The sequence below is a fragment of the Aspergillus caelatus genome (assembly GCF_009193585.1).
Source record: "Aspergillus caelatus strain CBS 763.97 unplaced genomic scaffold BDV27scaffold_145, whole genome shotgun sequence".
NCBI classification, from domain to species: Eukaryota; Fungi; Ascomycota; class Eurotiomycetes; order Eurotiales; family Aspergillaceae; genus Aspergillus; species Aspergillus caelatus.
The window spans coordinates 26703-49380 of NW_022475408.1; the positions used below are offsets into that span (position 1 = coordinate 26703).

Below are 22678 nucleotides of genomic sequence, written 5' to 3' on the forward strand. Positions count from 1 at the left end.
TGGCGCGTCACCACAAAGCCTTGTCTTTCTAAGAATAGTCGCAGAGGCAACGCGGCCAGCAGACTCCGTCCCTAATAAAATACCGTCCCCATGGTCCACTATCACACCCCCGATCGACGACATGCGTCTTGATTCCTCCCAGTGGAGATCCACTAGCGGTGTGTTGTTGCCTTGGGTGAACGTCCAACTTTTATTTATCCGTTGTAATTGAAGGAGTGGGGTTTGTTTCTTTGGATCGTGGTCCTCAATTTCTTCATCTCTGTATCAGATTCATAGACTGGTCGGGATTTCTCTCTGAAACAAACAAACCTCTTTATTTCCTTTTTTGCATCGACCCCAGTACTACTACTCCATATCGCACGGACTATCGTGTTCTAGTCATATCAATAGTTCCATTGCATAGTACATACATATCCACCTACCTCCCTTCGTTCTCCTTTTCCACGGCACCCGTTACATATTTGACGCTGCTCATCCCTGGTTGTTTATCGTTATCATATCATCACATATCCCGCCGCTGTCAATATGCTAGGGTTTGGCCTCTTAGCGTTGCTTCCTTTTGCTGCTGCCGGAACGGTGCTCCCGCGGCAAACAGCATGCAATAACTCGCCCGATTTATGCTCGAAATCTTACGGCGAGATCACTCATCTGGGTGCACATGACAGTCCTTTTGTACGAGATGCTTCCACTGGCTATTCGACGTCTGGGAATCAGTAAGTTTGGCGAAGGGCGATCCCACCAACCCCTGCTTATTGTTACTAACCCTACTTCAGGTATTTCAATACTACGGTGCAGCTCGACGCTGGCGTTCGCTTGATCTCGGCGCAGGTCCATAAGAAAGATAGTGAATGGCATCTATGCCATTCTAGTTGTGAGTTGCTGGACGCAGGAAAGCTGAGCACATGGTTGTCCGAGATCAAGAGCTGGTTGGATTCCAACAAGAATGACGGTATGTTAGTCGTGCATCTTATACCCTCATTCCTGTTCCCTGTTGGTCGATAACCAAAGATTGGCGCTGACGACGACTTCCATTTTTAGTGGTTACGTTGTTACTGGTTAACTCCGACGACGCTTCTGCCTCCGATCTCCATTCGCAATTCCAAACTGCCAACCTCGTCGACTACGCATATACACCCACCTCCCAGACTTCCGCGCCGAGCTCGTGGCCAACGTTAGAAAGTCTCATCAACAATGGAACTCGGTTAATGACATTTGTGGCATCTTTGGATGCATCCAAGAATACGGTGGCCCCGTACCTCATGGACGAGTTCACCTTCATCTGGGAGAATCCTTACGACGTAACGAGCCCCTCCAACTTCTCTTGCAACCCCGACCGTCCATCTAGCCTCCAGAACGACCTGTCGTCTGCGCTCTCGTCGAATCGTTTGCCGTTCATGAACCACTTCCTCTACCAGACAGTTCTCACCCTGGAGTATCCCAACTCCAGCTACGTGTCGACCACTAACGCGCCGTCCGGCGGAACCGGCAACCTGGGCGATGCAGCCACCAAGTGCAAGGAAGCCTACAACCGCCAACCAGCCTTTATCCTGGTTGATTTCTTCGACAAGGGCCCCGCCATCAAGACCGTCGACAGCCTGAATGGCGTCACCAATGCTGTGGGCCGCACCAACCTAACGGCCGCCACCCAGACCAGCGGCGCCTCCACCTACTCCAACGTCTTCAAGGGACTGGTTGAACTGGTGCAGAGCGCGAAACTGGGCTCCAATCCTAGTATGGGCGAATGGGTCTGGGTGGGAGGCGATTGGGGCAGCCTCCTCGGCGGCGGCATCACGCTCTAAGCGGAAGAGATCCTTCCGACATCCCGTCCATCTCGTTTCTTCATTCTCCCCATATTCACCATGTTAATGTTGTTTTAATTGGCGACGCACGAGCTTGAAATCAGCGCTGTTGCTTTTCGAGGCTGGAATATTTACGGATTAGCCTCGCTGTCGATATTATTGGAAAGTCACATGTACACGGAGACACAGGAAATCGGCGTTTTGGGTAAAGCCATGACTTGACTTTTGAATATAGATGAGCCTTCTTTTATGTTTGTCCATATGTACCAACCACATTCATACCATATCATGCCATGTACGTAGCAACCGTCAGATATTACCTAGAAATGGAACATACCCGAACAAACCTTCACCTCCCAATGATGGCAACTAGGTAATACACCTGAGAAAGAAAGAATCGCAAAACCACTTACTCCTTCCCCAACAACTCCCGTACCTTATTTACTTTATCCTCAAACGACTGCTCCTTATCGGTCCTGTACCACCCGAGATCAGCCCTCGTCACCACAAACAACGCACGATATTCCAAAAAGGGGTGGAAGGCGCACACAGCACCCCAACCCCCAACAAATCAAACCCCAAAGACCAGAGGATTAAAAAAAAAAAAAAAAAAAAAGAACCAACCTCGACCCAACCCTCACATCCGTTTGGATGCGCACAATCCCCTGCTGATGCAGAACCGTATGCGCCTGTCCAATAACCTGATGAACTTTGTCCCAGGGCCCCTCTGAACAAACATGCCACACACAGACACAACTGTCAGCTTCGCAATCGGACCAATACCAGAAGGACAAACAACGCATCATGGGCTCAGGGGTTGTGGGACTCAATCATTTCGTCGCATTTCATACCGAGGGTTGTGCCAGCGCTGTGCATCACGTACTTGAGACCGGATTTCTCGATTAGGCGTTGGACGTCGGCGATTTGGGCGGAGACGGAGGGAGAGGAAGTGCCAATCTGAACAGCGAATGCGTGGGTTCTGGGTTAGTTGGATGGTCTGATTTGATCTGATCTGGTGGAGTATACATGTTGTTGCGTGGTCGGGTTACATGTATACTGTTGGTTTTTGCCGGAGGTGTAGTCGGGATTGATGGAAGGGTTCTGGAAGGAAAACTCGGATCTTACCGGGATTAGGCAGAAGTCTGCGGTGCAGTGGGCTGGTGTTGGGATGGAAGAGATGTCGGAGGAGGAGGCCATTGGATCGGTGGTGTTGCTGGGTGGGCTTTTTGGTTGGGTGTTGTGAGTTTGATTAATGGAGTGATTTTGGACAATGGACAATTAATTCGGTTCGAATTAAAATATCAAAGTTTAATCTATGAATAGGATTGTGTGCGTGAGAAAGTGAGAGAGAGAAAGAATTGACTTGGGATTGTCTGGTGATGTTGACGTCGTTAAACTAAGACGCGGGGCAAAGGAACTCAGAAATACTCCTGCATGGAGGGGTAATCTATTAATCAATTCACTGTTCAGCTGGTATTCTTGCCAGGACCATGTTGGAATCTATAGATAAAAAAGATCAAGGGCATTCATTTCTTCTTGATCTTTTTCGATCTTTTGTTCTCATAGATGTTTACCTATGTTTACACTTACAGGTATCAAGTCATGTGTTTGATATACAAAACACCCCACTACTCAGCCATCACTACTAGTATTTAATGACCCTCAAGCGTCATGACCATCTTCATTGGGGCCGACAGGAATAGGCTCCACATCTGCTAAACATATACGATGAATCTGATTCGAGGCAATTTTCCATTAACAAATGGACTTTGGTCGGATAAGCCTTGCCTGGTCGCTCCGTTGCTTTTTCCTTAATGAATTGTAGATTTTTGTTTTTTTCCAAAAAAAAAAAAAAAAAAAGATTTAATTCATACCCCAGATCGGGTCGTGCAATAAATTTGCAACTAAAAGCCTTGATCCCCGTCCGAATCTAATGATCCTGGGAGCAGATTTATGCTAGTCAGTGGGATCGGCGGTTTCGATGCCTCTCGCAACTTCTACAGTTCCTTCAAATAATAATACGTACTACGAGGGAGAGGCACAAACATGTTGACATTGATGAAAGATACAACCGAGGGTAAACGATATGATAGGGAAAAGAAAAAGCTAAAAAGATCATCACCAGCCAGCCTTTCTCCAAGCTGACCGAACATAACTAACAAAAAGCATTAATAAACCTGCCATTGATTGCCAACCATGGAACCGATTTGATTTTATTTAACCCTTTTAGCGGTCACCCTCTTTATTCATTTTTATTTATTTTTTATTTTTTATATTTTTTTCCCCCTCCCACTTCCAGTCCACTTGTCAAACTGAACCCTGCGTCATTGTACATCTGGACGTGATCGTCAGCCCTGTTGAGGGGATTTTTATCCCTTTTCTAACGGGTAAGGCATTGAACGTCAAACCTCAACTTCAACCTCATGTACTGAACAGGGACCGAATACTACCTGCCGTCCCGTCTATTCAACCCACTATCTGGTTCCGTTTCCCTTTTCTGAAACAAAAACACATTGCTCTGACGGGGACTACCTTTTTTTCTACTCCCCCACTTGATTCTCCAAGTGCGACAGTCTTTTCTGGTTCCTTGATATCTTAGTTCCTCGCTCTCATTCGCCCAGAAACGAAGCGGTGGTCGCGGTTGTGGCAAACCACTGGGACATTCTCACGCTGTCGCTCTGACCTCTGCGATTGCGCAGTCTTTCGTATAGTTCTTCTACTACCTTCTTAGCCTGGTCTGCCTTTCACATGATTCTGTGGAGAACTTTCTATTCTTCGTGATTGTTGACCCATCAGAGGATTATTTATTGGTCTGTCCCGTCGAGTACAGCGTCGCTGACCGCCTATCGTCGTCAACGCTGTGCATAAATCGCTTTATCCTAAGCACAGTAACTTGCCAGTGGTTTGCATTTACAGACGTCTGTGTGCCCGACGCCTTGCGATCGTGTTCGCATCGGACACAAACTCCTACTGGCGCAGTCCACTCACCTACGTTACTTCATTCGCAAGGCGCATGCGACTCATTCATTCTGGCGGCCGAGGTGATTTCCTGGGAACAATATCAAACTCTCCGGCGAAGTTGTCTCGGCAGACGTGATCTGATTGGCAAATCTAGTCGCCTCAGGCTCCCAAAGTCAACGCCACGCCTGCTGATACGACCAGAACCCTGCACCACGCTGAAAGACTAGATCGGAGACTCTCCACTAAAACGTTATCGGCTGAACATTGTCTTTGGGTGAATCTCCGCCTGTCTCTCCCTGTCCCAGCCTAGCCAATCCGCCCCGCAAAGGTAGTATAGCGGTATTGTGAGGTCATATAAAATTGCCCTGGAAGTTGTATTCTCTTTTGTCCGGGCTGAATTGGGCCCCCAAAATAATTCTGGCCAGTATAAGAACAAAGAATCCGACGCAAAAAAAAAAAAAAAAAAAAAGCCTAAAAATATTCGGTAGCGTTTGGGTGCGATACCACCTATCCTGTCTTATTCTAGGCTTTGCTGCTGTGTTGGGCTATTTTACAATCTCTTAGGAGGCTCTTTCGTCCGTGTGAGATCATCACACCAGTGTACTTACTATCTCCTTTTGCTTTTTCCATTGCGACCCATGCCCCCCTGCTAGCTCCTGAAACTATTTAGTCGCAGCGCACCAAAAGCGCAAGGGATTGACATCTGACGACGTTCGTTGGTTCTTCCCCTCGACCTTCTCAACACCATACTACTGGGGTTGTAGGTGTTTGAAGCAATCCGCTGTGGCCATGCTTCTTCCGCACAAAATATTTCTAGTTCACTGCCTCACAACTTAACGGATGACCAAGCCCAATTTATTAGAGCTCCCAATAGGGGCTCAGCTCGTCTATCTGGCTGAGGGCGGTGCCAACGTGATATATCGCATCGTCTCCGTGAAGTCAGCTATTGCTTCGAAGAAAGAGTTGCCGCTGGCAGTTAATGGTGCTGGGCCTGGGGTGGCGGACTCCTATTGCGTCCCACCCGAGTTCAAAGGCAAATTACTTCGATTGCGAAAGGATACACCTTCCGGGATCCCCTATCAGGAAATTACTCGAAATTTCGACAAGAACATTCGCCCTCTCTTCAAACCGGAGGAGCTGGTGGATCAGGAGCTGGTATACCTCCCACGAGGACTGGTCCAGCATTGCAATGATCAACTGCGTCTCGCCGAGATGGACGGCATGCGTTCTAAACGACGTCAAGGCGTATATCTCGCCACTACTGAGCCGTTCGGACTTCTAATCACCGACATGACCACTTTCAACGACACAGGAATGGTTCTGGCCGAATTAAAACCGAAGTGGCTTCTACAGTCACCATCGGCGCCGGCTACTGCTCGCAGATGTCGTACTTGCGCAATGCGTGATATGAAGAACCACGAGGCGTGGACGAAGGGCGGGAAACCAGAGCGATCATTCTGCCCGCTCGACTTGGTCTCGGACAAGTTCGAGAATGTCCTGCGGGCCACTCGATCGGTCAAGGGCTGCAAAGACCCGAAGCGACTGGCGAAAGTGCTGTACTGGAATGGGACAATGCAGAAGCTTCTCGCTCATCAAAGAGCACATCGCGATGTTGGGCTACACGGCCCGCCGGCGCAGTCTCGAGATAAGTCACTCGCAATGACCCTCCGAGACTGCACGATGTTCATCAAGGTACGTCATTCTTGCTATTGGAGAGTGCCCTCTAACGGGTATAGATGCCGCGCGACGAAGTGGGAACTGTCGAAATCCGTCTCGGTGATCTGGATCTGAAGACTGGAGCTGGCGGCAAAGCGAAGTACTGGCTGGAGGTGGAGAAACAGTTGATCTCCGAGGGCTGGTACTTGGGGTCGACGAGCTGTTCACACCTGAGCGATTGTGCATTGCAAGGATTCCGAGGTCATTCGCAGCCATCTATCTAGCAGTTCGATTCTGTTCTAACTATTTTTTTTTTTCAAGGCCTTTAATTATTCTAATAGCGACCGACCCTCGAGTCGGATGTGTTGAGTTACGACGATCGCATGATGATAGACTGCAACTCTATCTTTTTAATAACCTGCAAGCTACGTTCGGTTTTCTACATTTGGGAGGTATTCGTCTTTCTATTGCTTGGTCTGCATTGGTTTATGTACATTAGGGCGTGCTTTAATTTATTTAGGTAATACACCAAGTCTAGAGAACAACTCAACCCCATACACCCACGTTAATCCCATCTCAATCGAAGGCCCCGAGGCCGCAATTACGGCCTCCAATCCCAGGCATTCATGTCTTTCCTTACGTTACCAATTCCTTAAAGCGTAGACATACTTCACGACCATGATATAAGTCCTTACCAAACATACGCATGCATCTACATCCAGTTCCAAATATTGTTTCCCGACTTTCGTTCACCATCACATACCATATAAGGCCATTAACAAGAAGGAAAGAATACAATGACTTCCTCATAGTCCTCCCCCAAACTAAACTCCAAGTACAAGTATAGATCAATATGACCAAGCCCAGTATCTAACCCCATAGAAAGCACCTACAACATACAATGCCCACACCAAGCCTCCTCGAGTATCAAACAACCAAACAATACAACATCTCATAGGAACGTACACACTCTTCCTTCCCTCGAACTACCGAACCAGTAATATATAGTCCCTATTTACCTACTTCGTTCAGCAAAGCAGTTCCAGTTCCAGTTCCAGTTGTAGTCCTGATAAAGACGGACTGACTTATGACTCACACAACCAAAAGCCGTGCAACCATTTCCACGAGGAGTAAGAAGCTTGTCGATTTTAATCTGACTTAGTACTACGTGTCCAGGTCGGGAGTGCAATACTTGGGTTTTGCTTGGGAAGCTTGTGCATTGTATGTGTTTCTTGGTTTGGTGGTTACTGTGTGATCGATTGTATCTGTATAGGGTTGGTAGGATATCTTGTGGTTTGGGTAGTTATCTAAATGGTTCTGCGTCTGGCTTTCCAATCATCTTTTCTCAAGTAGATAAGACTACTCATTAGTAGAGGTGTGTGCTAATTTGAATAAGCTATCTATTTATCTATAAGCACTCAGGTGTATATTTCTAGTACTTCTACCCGAGTCTACATACATAACAGCTACACCGTCATATTGTCACATCACCCACCCACGGACTATATAAACATAGTAATCCAATACATCAAGATGTAGTAGTGAGAAGACCCAGAGCCAAAATAGAACCCAACCTTCTTCCCATAAAATTATATACACACACACACACAATATAACCCGAGATTAGATCAAGATTAGATTAGACAAATTGATAGACAGAGAGAGAGAGAGAGAGAGATGGATTATTTTCTGTAACTGAAACCATGTTTCAAAATGATTAACGCTTAACACTTAAAACCATATATCAGGACTCTATAACCCAAAGAGTCTAATAAATCAGTCCCGAATCTAGAACGTCTATTCCAGTCTGATTTAAACTATATCCATGCATGACTGACATTGGCTTAATCCTCTGTACTTATCATGAGATAATATACATCATACAAGGATATTAATATAAAATCCTCAGCACAGACCCAACAAACCTATACACACAAACACATATACATATACATACACAACATATATAATTAATAAAAGCTCTGCCCGGAACACAAACAATTATACCAAGGAATAAAATAAGAATTATAATAAGAATCACCGTCTCCTCCCCGCACCCGCCATAGGCGCCGACGGGAAATTATACTCCTCACTCCAACTATCCTTAGCCGGTAAATAAAGTGCACAGTCCTTGAAGAGGTCTCGTATTGAGTGGATGAAGTTTGAGATGTGGGTTTTTAGGGACATTGTTTTCTTTTCTTCTTTTCTATTTTTTCTTCTTTCTTTTTTCTTGATTGGTTCCGATATGATGTGGTTTAACCTCCTGATTGATATAACCTGATCAGGTATCCGCTCCGAATATAAATCGACTCCTACACAAGAAATAGACGGTGAGCAACCCGAATCCGATTCATTGGATATAAATAAAAGGTTATGTAGGTAGATTAGGTACCTGAGTTCCCAGTTGAGTTGGGTAGATGTTGTCTCGCGGTTAGGCCTTATAATATGTACGCCTATGAATATGGTGGGTGCTACCTTGAGATAAAATCTCCGCTTTACTATCTGACGTTTAACGGTGAGGGTGAGGTTGACTCGTGAGTCAGATGGATGTGTATGTATGTATGTATGTGTTTCTTTGTTTGGGTATGTTTCCTTTGTCTCCTCTCTTTGGAAATTTCTGGATCTATTAATTAATTAAATAATTAATTCTTCTATTTTATGTCTTGTTTTCTTGTTTTTCGAACCTGTAAATTGGGTTGGAATATGGTAGGTGGTAGGACGTACAGTATTAGATATACCCACCCGTATCTTCAGGTACCGTGTTCGAGTTCAAACTCCCCCAGTCCAGTTGAAAAAATTCAAGTACGGAAGAGAATTCCCTTCCTGGGTAGAATGGTTACAGTGACAAGAGGTGCATGGCTGGTGACGTGTCGGTGAAGTCAGGACGGATTTGAATTAACTAAATTTATTCTTCTCTTGAATAAGTTCGGGCCGGACCGAGATCGGGGAAATGGAAGAAGGACTCAGTACTCAGGAGTAGTAGTAGTAGTAGTAGTAGTAGTAGTAGTAGTAGTAGTAGTAGTAGTAGTAGTAGTATATAGTACGAACTGCTATCATCCATGGTTCATCACCTGGTGTAACCCGCTACCATAGAGATATGAACCGTGAGATTCCCAATTGAGTACTACTACAAATGCCTAGGCTCTCTTGGCTGTCTTTAACTTTGTGCCAAGTGATGGAGTCACAATTTGCTTATCTCAGATTCTACGGAGGACTATACTACAGACAAGGAGGACCCGATTCAAAACTTTCATTAATTTAGATTCGACTTTCAAGGCTAGTCTGAAAGCAATTAGAAAACACCGCTATACTACTATAACGCTATACCGATAAAAACAACATGGGACATCCAAACTTCAAGCCATATCATATGTCCAAGCCCTAGCGACCTTTACGGTACCACTCCGCCTCGGGTTCACCCAGGCATTCTCCGACGGTAGTCACTGTGTCTGTTAGCTTTCTATCCTATTACCCCAGAGAGGAAAAGAAAGACATACTCCTGAACCCTCTCGCCTTGATCTCTTCCATCATCCGCCGAGCGAGACTAACCACCGTCTGCTCATGGATATCATGAGCCAACACAATGCTGCCACCGGCATTCAACTCATTAACGAATTTCTCATAGCTGCGGTCAATCCGCGTGACATCATTATTCTCGTAATCCTTAGTATCGATACTAGATTCGATAACCTTGTAGCCCAGTTCGTTCATAGCCGCAAGCACTTGTTCGTTGACTTCAAAATACGGCGGCCGCATGTAGGTAGGAATATCACCCATGGCAGACTGCAGAATGACCTCGAGCTTCGTCATCTGTTGCACGATTTGCTCGTAGCTTTGGGATGGGAGGCTGGCATGCTCCAATCTGCAGGGGTCAGTTCTCTTCGGAACAAAAAGCCTGGGCGCTCCGGTTGGGGAGGGGGGGGGGAGGGGTTTACGTACGTGTGTGATCCGACCTGGTGGCCTTCGCTCCTCATGCGCCTGATGGTATCGGGATATGCCTGGCTGCCTTCACCGATCATGAAAAAGGTGGCCTTGGCTCCGTACTCCTGCAGCAGGTCGAGCAATTGCGGGGTGTAGCCCGAAGGACCGTCGTCAAAGGTCAGGGCAATGGTGTTCGGAGTGGTGCAGCTCCTGATGATCTGCCCGGTAGGGACGGTGGTGACCGCATTATCCAAAGGTGCGGACAGGACATGGGGGGTAAGAGTCATAAGAAGTGAAAGAGTGAAGAATTTATACATCTTGTATATATGTGCGTTTTAAGACGGGCGCGGTATAAATGGAGCGTATAGTGAGAGTGATCACGGCAATGTCCCGGGAAACAATAGTGAAAAGTGAACAGCGAAGATGAGAGAGAAAAAGATATATACGAAGCGAAGGCAAGTGATTGTTGTGCAAGAAGAGGCAGGAAAGCAGTCAGTCGATGCTGCTTAAATAGTCTAATTCATCTGGGACCATGCAAAGACTCATGATATCCAAACAAGAACAACAACTGTGAATATCCTGGTAGCGCTCTAGAGGAGGTTACACATTGCCATAAAAAGGACCGGCTTGTAGAAGCAAATATTCGATATATCCCAGTACTTATCTCTCCAGAGGGAACCCGACCTGATATAGTGTGAGCATTGACTTCACATGATAGCTCTAGATGCACCAGGCGACCACCTCATTGGTCAGGGTTCGGAGATTGAGCTTTCATATCGATCGACACCTGTAGGTGGTCATAATCTTCCGGTACGTATATTTTGAATGCAAGGAGAGCTGGGTGGCTGGAGCAGCAGCCAGAAAGAGTGACCCGAACCCTTGTTTATATAACCCTAATATCCCTGTCGTTAGATATTCGCTTTGACCCAACACTCAAATTTCGAATAATCCATTGGCTACGAGGATATACGTATTTATAAAAAATAAACAAAGAAAGAAAGAAAGAAAGAAAGAAAGAAAGAAAGAAGGTAGTCGGCGACTCTCAAATCCCGCAACATCCTAGCACGGGTTCTGCGAAGCAGTTGGTGTGTGTTGGCCGTGATCTTATTGCTGAAGTCAAATAGCACGCTATTGAAACCCAACGTGGAAGGGGGCACATCCCCATGGGTTGCCCAGTGCCTCGAAGCTACCTAATGATTATTCTTAGACACTCGTCGCAAGGTATAAACCACCTGATAGACACGGAAAGGGATTCCCAATTACGCTATAGAATCATACTGTTCCAGGACAGTCTGATAGTCAAAAGTCTGTGTGGCGTCTTGCAAGCAATATCCCTTTCGCTCTGGCTGGCCTCATCCCTGTGCTCAAATGGTAAAAGATTGAGAATCAGCACATGGGGCGCTGTCAACCTGGAGATGGAGAACTCGGAAAATGGTATCATGCAAGGCTGTATCATCACAATAAAGCTATTAACGTCCAATTTCCTTCATCTCTCAGCACCTCATAAGAATTAAGTACGAATACATGGTACACGAAGTTATGAAACTATAGCAACGGAGATCCAATCACTTTTCTCCAATTATTTCCTCTCCTTCCCGATCTCTCACCGTGGGAGATTACCCTCTCTTGCTGTACTTCTTCATGGACCGCTTCTGGCCCCGCTCACGCTCACGCTCAAGGAACTTCCGCTGCTCCTCAGCGTTCATGCCACGCAGAATGCGTTCCCGCTCCTCCTTCTTAATCTTTTCAGCTGCCAGCTTGCGTTCCTCGGCCTTCTCCTCCTCGTCCGCACGACGGAGCTTCTTAATCTCCTCCTCACGTGCGTGGCGGACCTTGCGCATCACCTCGGCGCGGAAGTGAGCCACGGCGACGAGCCTGTCAGCGAAACGGAGGAATTGGTTGAATAGTGGAATGGAAGAAGCGTAGCCGGAAGTGGATGAGGGCAGGGACAAGCAGATATGAACACGTTTGCGAGGGACAGTCTCCTCGATCCTATTGAAAAAGGTTAGATATATCGCAAGGATGTTCTTTCAAGGGAACTCACTTTTGAGGCTTATCAACAGGCTGGTCAGTGACAATAAGGTACTTGAAATCATCGCCGGCCTTCTCAACAGCCTGGATCAATTCCGGGGTAAGCAGCGTTTCGGTGATCTCGGCACTTTCTGTCATGACGGTCACCCAAGGTGGAAGCTTCGGGTTCTCCTTGGTGAAAGTCATAGAAGCATCGTAGCGGTCCTGGCGGAACTGACGCATGTAGTTCTTGTGCACAATGGCCCAGATAAATCCATCGTAGGTCGAGTTGTTCACCTTGAGAGAAGAGGTGTCCTTAGCCGGGACCGGGACGACATCCTTCTCCTTGCCATCAAAAGTGTACGCAGTCGCTTCGTAGGTCTCCGTGGGGCTAGTCCAGCTCTCAAACAAGAAACCGAAGACAACGTCCATCCAGTACGTGATCGGGTTGTACCGCTTAGGCAACTTGATAGCGACGTCAACAAAGGCCACGTTCTGGCGGCCAGTGGCGTAAGAGACGAATTCCTGAGCAGACTTCTCCTTTATGATCGAATCAGGGGAGGACAGCACCGCGGCGGCCTCATCCTCGGACCTTTGGATGCCATTGAAACCGACGACCGCGAACTCATTCTGGAGAGAGGGCGCATGAGCTTGGGCCCATTCCCGAGCCTTGCGACGGTTCTTCCGCGTGCCCCAGAGGTGGAAGACTACAATTAGAAGGATGAATGGCATGACCATTGCCTCCTGGAGGAAGTCTTTGGGGGATGTCCGCTCCCAGACTCGGTACCATTTCGTATACGGAACGGCGCTGACACCCGGGGTACTCGACGCAGGAACACCAGAGGAGACAGCTGCTATGATCGAGGCAGGAGAAGGCTCTGGTGCTTTCACAAAGTCCGCAAAGTCTGATGGTCATGACGACAACGGTCAGTCAGAAGTCCAACCCCAACAGGGGCAACCAATACCCCAACTCAATTCGATTACATCTAGACTTACCATCCTCAACCTTTGCTGACCCCGACGGCTGGGAGCCGCCAAACATGTTCTTGAACATGCCCGCCATGATGTGGAAGGAAGGGAGAAGAGTGAGCACTGGCGAGTTCGGGCTGTCAAGAAGATGGCGACGTGGCGGAGAAGGAGGAGGGAAAGGGAACGGGAAGGTTGTCGGCTCGAATTGACGTTCGTCGCAAAAGCGATCGGGGCGAAAGTTCACTTAGTCTGTGGAGCCGAAGTCTGGGCATTTTGACATAATTTCTTGCCGGCCAAACCTGAGAGATAAGGCCAACGATGGCTCCCCCAATCTAGCCTAGTCTACGGTACGGATCAGGTAATGAGCTCAAATCTCAGTCTCGGGTGCAAATTCGCATTCAATCAAAACTGCCGAGTCAATGGAAACATTCTGTGCAGATGCAGTATACTCAAACTCAAGAAAATCAAGAAACAAAAGCCAGATAACTCTTTCGATCCACTTCCCAATCCATATACCCAGATCCGGTCCAAACCCACATATAGAATACACAATAACAGAAAGAGCGAAGTGGTATCCTGCACAGACAAGCAGATAGGTAACTCTCACAAAAATAACAGGAACGCCAGCACTTTTGGTACAAACAAAACTATCTAAACTCGCTCCAAAGAGAGTAAAACAAAGACAATATATAAAAAAGAACACAAAAAGTACAAGTCAGGCTGCCAAATTAAAATGTTATATCGTATCAGTCATTAATACCGCCAGACTCGCTGGGGAACAAAGGAAAGTGGAATGAATGTGAGGAACTCTTGAATGCAATCAAGAAGCGCTTGGGCGTATATGGCTCACTGGCCATAGGCTGGTGGGGGATATTCTTCATGGTCAGGACGGCCCCAGAACGCACCACCACAAGAGCTGGTGGGCATCAGTTTCTCGTCTCGCATGCGACGAGCAATTTCCCCTGCTAGCCGCTCAACCAGGGCTTGATCAACTGTGCTGGGGCTGGACTTCTCGTCGGTGAATGGAAGGATAGTCGAAGGCAGCTGGCGTGAGGGACCAGTCTCCTGTTTCTCATTGTCACGTCGGGCGGTAACGTGAGCGCGGATACTGCCTCGGGGAGTCGCATCCATATCTCCGGATTCAGGGCGGTGTCGAAGAGGCTCGGCAGACGGCCCTCCAGTTTCGCGGAGCATCTCTGTGGCGATATCGCGACGAGGTACTGGCCGCGAGAGACTGGCGCGACGCCGTTCGGGAATTGCAGGAAGACGGAAATCGCTTTCCGGAGACAAGGGTGGCGTGATGGGGTCAGGCTGTTCGTTGACCACGGGCAGGGGTGCCGAGCATACGGAGGGGTTGCTAGCCGTCTCTGTGTATGCACTTTCGTCGCTCACACTCGCCGTATCATCCGTAGCCTTCGGACGTCGTAGATCCACCACGCGCTTCTTGCGCTTCCTTGAATGTGCTTTCGAATGGCGACCAGCTCCCAAGTTCAAACCGTAGCCACTAAACGTATGTGTCGAAGCTGACGATCGACTCTGGGACGATACGATGCTGGCGCTATCCTGGAAGGACGACATGTTGCCAATCTGAGAATGGGTCCTGGAGAGCATGGGGCTCAACGGAGACGTAGCATTGCCGTTCGGGTCCCCTTGTTCAGAAGGCGAAGTCCATGCCCGATAAACTACTTCCTGGATGGAGGGAGTGAAAAGAGATAGCGTTCGTTGAGAATCCGTAAGTGCAGCCAGCCGGAGGAGGTTCTTCTGTGAAAACAGGGAATGCGCTTCGACGGAGGAATCCAATGAGAGTGATGCGATTTCCGATTCATCCAAAGCATTGCCCAATGAGTCTACTGGATCCTGCGGAGGGCTTGCCAACGGATCTTGACCAGGACCTTCACCCGCCGTTTGCTCCGGCTGAGCTGGTATATCCTCGCCCGCCCTGTACTCAGGAACCCACAGTCGCAGGGATAGTCGATGGATGATGGCGGGCAGTTCGTCCATGAACAAGATACGCAGTTGAGCCTCGATTTCCCTTTGCAAGAAGTCGCGGACGAACGGGATCGAATCAAACGTAGATGAAACTTTAAGCGATTCAAGCGGATCATTTCGAAAAACCACGGTAATTCCTTTCTGTTTCGAGAAGACGAGAATCACAAAGCCGGACAACTTAAAATCGGATAGTGTAATCTGAAGGGGAATTGTGAGGGGAGTTCTAGATTATCAAGCATGACTGGTGAGCGACATCGGCCAGGGAGTGCGATCGAAGCATCAACTTACGCTGCAGCCAACGGTAGCGGCGACGCAAAAGAGGGTCGTGTGAGAAGATAGGTATTGAGAGGGTTTGCCTGAACGCGCGTTTTCAGAGTCAGGAAGGCATCGCCAGTGTAGGACATCTTGAAGATGCCTCGAAATCGATCCTCCGCCAAATCACCAATCTCTAATATTTCCAGATCTGGCGGGATGGAACCCAAGTTCAGCTCGGTTACGATGATATCGTCGACGATGATCGGGGGTTTCGGCGATTTATTCAAAGCGGCAGTTAAGAGATCTTGAGCGCGAGTATAGAAACTCGCGTCCGCCATCAGTGGCGACCAGTTGAAGTTGAACGCCATATCCGATCATTGAGAAAGGATGGGTTGACACAGGAAGGCCCACAGCGTCCAAAGGGAAGGATAATATACAAAAGAAATTAAAAGGTAATCGATAACATGGGGAAAAGGGGGAGAGAGGGAGAGAAGAGGAGAGGGAGGCGAGGTCGGAGAGAAGTGGTGGAGAGGGGAGCAGGTGTTAGCGATGATAAGCCGGAAGTGAAGGGAAAAAGCGAAGAAAAAAAGGGTTGGATTGGATGAAAAGCTCTAGAGGATTCCCGAGGGTCTCCCACAGGGTATGGACTCGCGTGATCTACGCGACGCACGAGCACTCTTGGACGGTTTAGGAAACTTATTTTATGTTATTGCTTTTGTCTTAAGTAAAAATTATAAATAATCGCTATTCTTCTATCTTTTACTAAACGTTTTGATATTAAAAGTCTTGAAAGGTTGTATTTCTCGAAAAGTCAAGTTCTAGTGTTCCTCAAAGGCGGAACGGAAGAAAAAAAAACGAAAAAGGAAAAGCAAAAAAGGCCCAAGGGGAAAGAAATTGTGGAAATTTCCAAATATACGTCACACTGCGCATCTGACTTCATTTAGGTCTGGAACCAACGATTCAAATTGATATGACAAGTTCCCATCCATACTTTCTATGGTATACTTTCCGATCCCCTCCGACCGTAATTTATGAACACTTGCAACAACTTATACAATAGTAATACTTATTAAATACCAGAGTCCATGCCGCACGATCTTCATTAGCTCACTCGTACCGACTAATGCTCCAACCCATTTCATTCCGCCCCTCGGCATTTACATCTCTTCTGACTGGACCTTTCTGTCAGCCACAGCATTTCTGTTTACTGACCCGGCATCTAGCGGGCCAAAAACAGCATCATCCATGTCGATCAGTTTGAATATCGCCTCCTGAATATGACATGACTCAGAACATCTACAATTTTCATGATCTTCAACTATTCCCTTTTGGCACAAGGTGTTAATTTACCCTCTGAATACTTACCCCGTGGGTACCAATATACGGTAGACCAGCCACCTCACTGCCAGTGATCGCACCGGATTGGGGTCTAGACTGTCACGGACGTTGAAGAAGAAGAATAATAATACTAATAACAGTAATAATAATAATAAATAAATAAATAACATTAAAAACAAATGCTTTTTATTGGGCTCCATGGGATACTCTATCACAGTGGAAGCATTACAATCTACGAAGTAGTACACGGGGAAAAAAAAATATAAATCTTCAAACATGAGGACAAGATATTCGACGGATGCAATATCAGCTCTCAAACATCCGGCTATGCTTGTCTCTCACCTTGTAACATACTGCGACGCAAAGAATCTCTCTCCCCGCTCTTGTCGACTAAGGTCCAGAACGGGCCCCCTTCATTTCTCAGTAAAGCAGCCGGTGTATCAAACTCGGCTATCCTCCCCTCCCCTAAGACCATGATCCGGTCAAAGTCCACGACAGTAGACAGTCGGTGGGCAATGACCATGAGAGTAGAGTCACAGAATTCTTGACGAATAGTCTGCTGGATCAGCGCATCCGTGCTCATATCAATGGAAGAAGTCGCCTCGTCCATTATGAGGATCTTCGGGCGGGATAGCAAGGCCTGAGCTAGACACACTAATTGACGTTGGCCCTGGGACAAGTTCTTGCCTCGCTCGGAGATTGGCGAGGAAAGAGATAAGGCGGCGTTATTACAATCTTCATCTGTTCCTTCTAGCTCTGAGTTTTGTCCATCGTCCGTAGAGGATCTGAGATGGACTTTCGCTAAAACGGCGAGGAGCTCAGAGTCTGTGTACTGGTCAAACGGATCGAGGACCGATCGGAGAGTTCCCGAGAAGATAACGGGGTCCTGTGGGATAATTGCTATCTTCGAGCGGAGGGCACGGAGTCTCAGTTTAGAGATATCCATTCCATCAATGTGTAAAGATCCGGACCGTGCCTCGAGGAAGCGCAGAAGTGCGAGTGTCAATGACGATTTGCCAGAACCAGTACGTCCGACGATGCCGATGTGCTCGTTAGATTTTATTAAGAAGCTCAACCCCCGTAGAACCGGTGACAATTCCGGTGCGTATCCAACGACAAGGTCATTTGCCTCAATCTCGCCTTTTGTAGGCCATCCAGCTGGAGCATCCATGCCATCTTGGTGCTCACTCTCGATCTGGGTGTATTCAACAATACGTTCGACGGCATTGAAGTCCAGCTCGATCTCGGCGTATTCCGACAGTACCCAAGCGACGACCTCAGACATCTGTAAAGCGAAACTGAGAGCAAACCCTGCCACAGACGCATCGACGCCCCTAATGGTTGCGATCAGCGCTGCTGTCATAGTTACATACTAGATCAAGAAATGCATGTTAGTACTCAACCTGTACGGTGCAACTAGAGACTAAGGACTAAGGGCAAACTGACCAAAGCCCCGATCATGTTCAGCCGGAACATCATCCAACAGTTGAAGAGACGCAGATGCCAAAGAGCCTGGCAATGCGCGTCCATCGTATTATACATGCGATGCATATATTGACCAACTTTATCAAAAGCTCTGATCGTCACTAGACCGTCAATGATCGATCCAAACTGCTCGAAAATAGGAGACCTGGCATTGCTCTCTATCCTTTTAGCATCTCTAGCCGCTGTGACATACAGCGAGGCGATATACCAAGACAGAAAGAGCGAGATGAATCCAAAGCCCACCATAAGCGGCGATATAAACAGTGCTGCGATGATAACACTAAGAAGCATTAAAACACCATGCAGCATATTGGGCAGGTCCAGTGCCAGATCAGAATCTAGCGTGCTGAAGTCGGCACTGAAGCGGTTGAGGATCTGACCCACGGGCGTTGTGTCTAAAAAGCTTAGAGGGGCGTGTAAGACTCTGAGCAAAAACTTTTCGAAAATAGCAAGTGACCCTCGAATCGATGCCATAAAGACGAGCTGGTAGCGAAGAATCTCAGTCAAGATTGACATAAGGAAAAGACCGATGTACACGCCTAGGTAAAGCCAGAGACGGTTACCAGCAGACTGTCGATCTGAACGCGCAGAAAGGCCGTCCGAGACCGACTGAATACTCACTTCGATATCAGGCTGTGTGTTCGCAAGATCTCTTGTCCAAACAGACACCCAATATGGTATTGCCAATTCCGCGACAAGGGTAAAGCCAAAACTTAGCGCAATTGGAATCCAATACAGGTAGCCGCCGCAAGCCTGCATATATATGCTATAAATTGACAGCTTCACAGCGCCTGTCGCTCGTGTCTCAGCCTCGTAGAAAGCCTTGCCCTTGATATCCCCTTCGGATGGATTCTGCTGCGGTGCGGTCAGGCTATTAGATACAGGGACTGGTATATGACCCTGCTGCGCAGCAGAGTCAGCATTATCGATACGTTGGTTAGAGTCAGCGTTACTAGAGCTTAAGTCAGGGCAGTAATTCTCAGGCTTGCCAGCAAAAGAAACACGCCCATTCTCGAGTACTACGTAATACTTCATCTCACTCCAACACAGAGTAATATGATGCGTAGCCACGATCCGCGTTCTTCCTTTTGCTAAGGTCCCTGTTAAAGCTTTCTCGAAGAGATGGTGGCCGACGCGAGCATCCACCGCGCTGAAAATATCATCAAGGACAAGGACTCCGGCAGGACTGTAAAGAGCTCTGGCTAGAGCAACACGCCATTTTTGGCCGCCGCTTAGATTGACGCCGTTAGCACCAAGATCAGTTTGGTCCCCATCTTTCATAGAATTCAAGTCATCTTCAAGACAACATGCGTGCAGAACATTGCGATACCGTTCCGAATTCAGTGGGAGGCCGAACAGAATGTTTTCCCGAACAGTTCCATTCTCGATCCAAGGATTCTGCGGAACGAACGCAATTGATGTATCGATTGACCATTCGTTGCTCGGCCCATTATAGGCAAGTGGTGATTGTCTCTGTGGAAAGAAGATCTGACCTTCAAGCAGATCTGCCTCGCCGATCGTCGCCAACAGCAGTAAGCTCTTCCCAGCACCTGCTGGACCAGAAATCACGGTGAGCTCTCCACGAGGGAATTGCAAACTGATATTGCGCATCTTGAAATCACTATTTTCCTCGTCCATAGTGTTAGAAGGCCAGGAGATCGTTGTCTGCGAAAAGGCAATTGCTTCACCGTCTCTGTGGCAGTTATTGTGTTCCGGTAAGTCAAGGTATTGCTCAATGCGTCGCGCGGCCACCTTGGCATTCATTAAGTCACTGATTGTTTCTGGGAAATTGGAAAGTGTAGCTGACAAGCTTTGAAAGATAGAGAGGGCCGTGAAGGCAATGGAGGGAGAGAGATTCTTGTTGACCATGAAATACGTTGCTAGTGCAATCAAGCTCATGCAAATGGGACCACAAGACCACACGGCAATCAGTGCGAGGTCGAACTGGAAAACCCGTCCTTGTCTCTTGATCTCGTTGGAACGTAGAGTCTGCACCTTTCTGTTCCATTGATCTTCTTGGGCATCAAATTTAATCTGGCGAATGCCCTGTAGCATCTCGGATAAGACAGCCATCCTTCGATCGCTTGCTGTCATGAGCGCATCCTCTGCTTTGCTGTATTGTTGGGCCAGAACATAATTCACCGGGCTCAATATCGCTGGGACCGTGCAAGCCCACAGTACCGGCATCCAGCCCAGAAGGTTTGTAAGGAAGGCGATAGCAAGAATGAATTGGATAATGGCGTCTAGGAGGGTATGGCTGAATTTTACAAAAGTTGCAATTGTCACAGCATCGACCCCTAGAAGGTTAGTCATGGATTGTTTCGTTTTTGGTGGGCCAACCTCGCCGTCGTCGTCGTCGTCGTCGTCTTCATCAGCACTGCACTCGCTGGATGATGCTTTGCTCTCAGAGCAATCATGTGAATTCACATTCACAACTTCCTTTATCCTAAGTGCCTTGCTGAAAATAGCTGCAGATAGCTGCTCTCGGATTGGCAGTTCCAGCTCCATAGATACCACCCATTGCAGCAATGACTCCAGCCAAGATGATATAAAAAGGGATCCACCGAGACCGACCGTTGTAATCCACAGTTGTTTCTGATTATCTGCTTGAGCATCACGCTCTTCGAGCAAACGAAGGGTAAGGAACAACAAGGCTTGAGGGAGGAAATGTGCCACAGCAGTAAGCAGTTGGACGGCGACTTGAGCAATCCAGGCTGTCCGGTGAATATTTAATAATTTTCTCCATATCTTGGGGTGGGTGCAAGATAGCCAACGACCATACAAGGTTTGTGTACGCACCCCATAGCCGATTGCAGGGAAGTCTTCGGGTTCCAGCTGTTTGTTCCGCGCGGCTTTCGACAGAATCGGCACTGGCCACGAGAATGTGTATCTGCTGAGGAAGGAAACGGTGCGTTGACGATCGACTGGCTTGCACCCTAAATATACTTCTGGTCGACGAGAAAAAGTAACGTTGGTGAAAGATAGGATTATTCCCGCAGTAAATTTGACAGCAGCTACGGAAATCCTCGGCCCTGATGCATTCGGGTTGGTCCATAAACCATCCAGAAATACTCCTGCGATGCTGAGCAGAAGAGCAGAAACGGCACTCCAGATCCCTAGGTCGTACTTCTCCTGGGGTAAGGTGCGGGAGATGACAATACATTCTTGAACCAGCAGCAGGGCCTGGGAGTGTTAATATACCAATATGGACATGGTAGAGTTCATCGTACCCAAGCGGAGAACTGTAGCCATTGTTCAATCTCTCGTGGTGAGCCATTATGGCCGGTCACATTTAGGGACGACAACAGTGCAGTCAACACAGCAACAACTGCCGTGATGGATAGAATAACCTTCTGGATAGTATCCGAGGTTCCTTTCTCCGACTGATCCGTTGCTATTCCATCTTCGTCTTCATAGCCACTTATCAGGCTATACCTTTGCCTATCAGTAATTGAAAGCTGCTTGAAGACGTGGCGAATATGTGGGATGGTCAGGGCTAAGATGACGGCTGGGCACAAGACAGCCTCGAAGAAGGAGGCGTCGAGCGAATGGTCCATCATAGCAAATGTAATAGCAAGAAACCGCTTTCCGTCCCTTCATATGTTGTAGGTCCACAATGATAATAAATGCCGAGTGATAATCCTGCTGCCTGATTCTGGTTACGTGCAGGAAGACTCAAGATGAGTCTTCATGACTCAAACAAGAGACTCCATACTGAATGTAAGCAACTTGACTTCTTCAGGCCTCCAAGTGAGTGGTAATTAATTCGATCAGAATTAAGAACCCTTTGCCGTTGACCTCATTTGGAGTCTAGGGGCCAGTTAGCATTAGCACACAGGAGTAAGCTAGAGGAATTTCCTAAAGCGGTTCCCGACAACCTGCCTGGATTTTCAGGGTCCACGGGCCAGACTTGAATCCTACTCCAGCCTGTCGTCGATCTCTCTGAGGCTGAAGTTTAATTTCTTCCAAATCAAGCCAAGAAAGGGAAAAGGAGCTTATACATATCACATTAACTTCAAACTTTAATTACAACGAGGTGGTTTATGGATGCCATGTAGGTTTTGAGCACACTGTATATCAGTGGTAATATATATCGTCTACTCTGTAGGTCAGTTCCCCTTCTGTATTGCCCCTTGGGCTTTGAGCGGACAACGTATCCTTGACAGCTTAAGCTAAAGAGAATGAGTAATTACTATGTGAAGCGGGGGTTTCACACCAAATTCCGTTCGTTGACTCTTTTGACGGACCAGTTGTACAGCTAAATGGTCTCATTCATTGCTGCAGGGAGCCTCACT

At 47.6% G+C, this 22678-nt stretch overlaps 7 protein-coding genes across 7 annotated transcripts; 2 read left to right on the forward strand and 5 right to left on the reverse strand.

The window, feature by feature from the left end:
- The first annotated feature begins 126 nt into the window (after positions 1-126).
- Positions 127-2415, forward strand: BDV27DRAFT_131686 (uncharacterized protein). The gene is made up of 3 exons (XM_032067686.1): positions 127-713; positions 774-949; positions 1039-2415. The coding sequence occupies exons 1-3, from the start codon at positions 526-528 to the stop codon at positions 1797-1799; spliced, it is 1125 nt and encodes a 374-aa protein (XP_031925399.1). The 5' UTR covers positions 127-525; the 3' UTR covers positions 1800-2415.
- Positions 2416-2609: 194 nt separating this feature from the next.
- Positions 2610-2996, reverse strand: BDV27DRAFT_159866 (uncharacterized protein; the record flags this gene model as incomplete). The annotated part of the gene is made up of 2 exons (XM_032072944.1): positions 2610-2756; positions 2826-2996. The coding sequence occupies 2 exons, from the start codon at positions 2994-2996 to the stop codon at positions 2610-2612; spliced, it is 318 nt and encodes a 105-aa protein (XP_031925400.1).
- A 2604-nt stretch (positions 2997-5600) lies between these two features.
- BDV27DRAFT_159867 (inositol-pentakisphosphate 2-kinase) lies at positions 5601-6700 on the forward strand (the record flags this gene model as incomplete). Its single annotated transcript, XM_032072945.1, has 2 exons — positions 5601-6452; positions 6497-6700. 2 exons carry the CDS (start codon positions 5601-5603, stop codon positions 6698-6700), a joined length of 1056 nt encoding a protein of 351 aa, XP_031925401.1.
- Positions 6701-9711: 3011 nt separating this feature from the next.
- BDV27DRAFT_131700 (chitin deacetylase) lies at positions 9712-11114 on the reverse strand. The gene is made up of 3 exons (XM_032067687.1): positions 10356-11114; positions 9914-10278; positions 9712-9859 (listed from the first exon to the last, which is right to left on the reverse strand). Exons 1-3 carry the CDS (start codon positions 10652-10654, stop codon positions 9798-9800), a joined length of 726 nt encoding a protein of 241 aa, XP_031925402.1. The 5' UTR covers positions 10655-11114; the 3' UTR covers positions 9712-9797.
- A 508-nt stretch (positions 11115-11622) lies between these two features.
- Positions 11623-13662, reverse strand: BDV27DRAFT_19318 (CCDC47 family protein). The gene is made up of 3 exons (XM_032075962.1): positions 13344-13662; positions 12382-13252; positions 11623-12329 (listed from the first exon to the last, which is right to left on the reverse strand). The coding sequence occupies exons 1-3, from the start codon at positions 13408-13410 to the stop codon at positions 11954-11956; spliced, it is 1314 nt and encodes a 437-aa protein (XP_031925403.1). The 5' UTR covers positions 13411-13662; the 3' UTR covers positions 11623-11953.
- A 16-nt stretch (positions 13663-13678) lies between these two features.
- BDV27DRAFT_131702 (MDM34 family protein) lies at positions 13679-16139 on the reverse strand. The gene is made up of 2 exons (XM_032067688.1): positions 15594-16139; positions 13679-15528 (listed from the first exon to the last, which is right to left on the reverse strand). The coding sequence occupies exons 1-2, from the start codon at positions 15926-15928 to the stop codon at positions 14163-14165; spliced, it is 1701 nt and encodes a 566-aa protein (XP_031925404.1). The 5' UTR covers positions 15929-16139; the 3' UTR covers positions 13679-14162.
- A 908-nt stretch (positions 16140-17047) lies between these two features.
- BDV27DRAFT_19336 (putative ABC transporter) lies at positions 17048-22138 on the reverse strand. The gene is made up of 3 exons (XM_032075964.1): positions 21614-22138; positions 18345-21566; positions 17048-18270 (listed from the first exon to the last, which is right to left on the reverse strand). Exons 1-3 carry the CDS (start codon positions 21941-21943, stop codon positions 17224-17226), a joined length of 4599 nt encoding a protein of 1532 aa, XP_031925405.1. The 5' UTR covers positions 21944-22138; the 3' UTR covers positions 17048-17223.
- Positions 22139-22678: the final 540 nt, after the last annotated feature.

Coding starts and splice junctions, on each gene's coding strand:
- BDV27DRAFT_131686 (XM_032067686.1), top strand. CDS start 526: ATGCTAGGGTTTGGCCTCTTAGCGTTGCTTCCTTTTGCTGCTGCCGGA. Junction 714..773: donor TATTCGACGTCTGGGAATCA/GTAAGTTTGGCG, acceptor ACCCTACTTCAG/GTATTTCAATACTACGGTGC. Junction 950..1,038: donor GGATTCCAACAAGAATGACG/GTATGTTAGTCG, acceptor TTCCATTTTTAG/TGGTTACGTTGTTACTGGTT.
- BDV27DRAFT_131700 (XM_032067687.1), bottom strand. CDS start 10,654: ATGTATAAATTCTTCACTCTTTCACTTCTTATGACTCTTACCCCCCAT. Junction 10,279..10,355: donor CACCAGGTCGGATCACACAC/GTACGTAAACCC, acceptor TGACCCCTGCAG/ATTGGAGCATGCCAGCCTCC. Junction 9,860..9,913: donor CAAGGCGAGAGGGTTCAGGA/GTATGTCTTTCT, acceptor TAACAGACACAG/TGACTACCGTCGGAGAATGC.
- BDV27DRAFT_19318 (XM_032075962.1), bottom strand. CDS start 13,410: ATGGCGGGCATGTTCAAGAACATGTTTGGCGGCTCCCAGCCGTCGGGG. Junction 13,253..13,343: donor GTCAGCAAAGGTTGAGGATG/GTAAGTCTAGAT, acceptor CATGACCATCAG/ACTTTGCGGACTTTGTGAAA. Junction 12,330..12,381: donor CCTGTTGATAAGCCTCAAAA/GTGAGTTCCCTT, acceptor CTTTTTCAATAG/GATCGAGGAGACTGTCCCTC.
- BDV27DRAFT_131702 (XM_032067688.1), bottom strand. CDS start 15,928: ATGGCGTTCAACTTCAACTGGTCGCCACTGATGGCGGACGCGAGTTTC. Junction 15,529..15,593: donor CCGCTACCGTTGGCTGCAGC/GTAAGTTGATGC, acceptor TTGATAATCTAG/AACTCCCCTCACAATTCCCC.
- BDV27DRAFT_19336 (XM_032075964.1), bottom strand. CDS start 21,943: ATGATGGACCATTCGCTCGACGCCTCCTTCTTCGAGGCTGTCTTGTGC. Junction 21,567..21,613: donor GGCTACAGTTCTCCGCTTGG/GTACGATGAACT, acceptor TAACACTCCCAG/GCCCTGCTGCTGGTTCAAGA. Junction 18,271..18,344: donor TGAACATGATCGGGGCTTTG/GTCAGTTTGCCC, acceptor TTCTTGATCTAG/TATGTAACTATGACAGCAGC.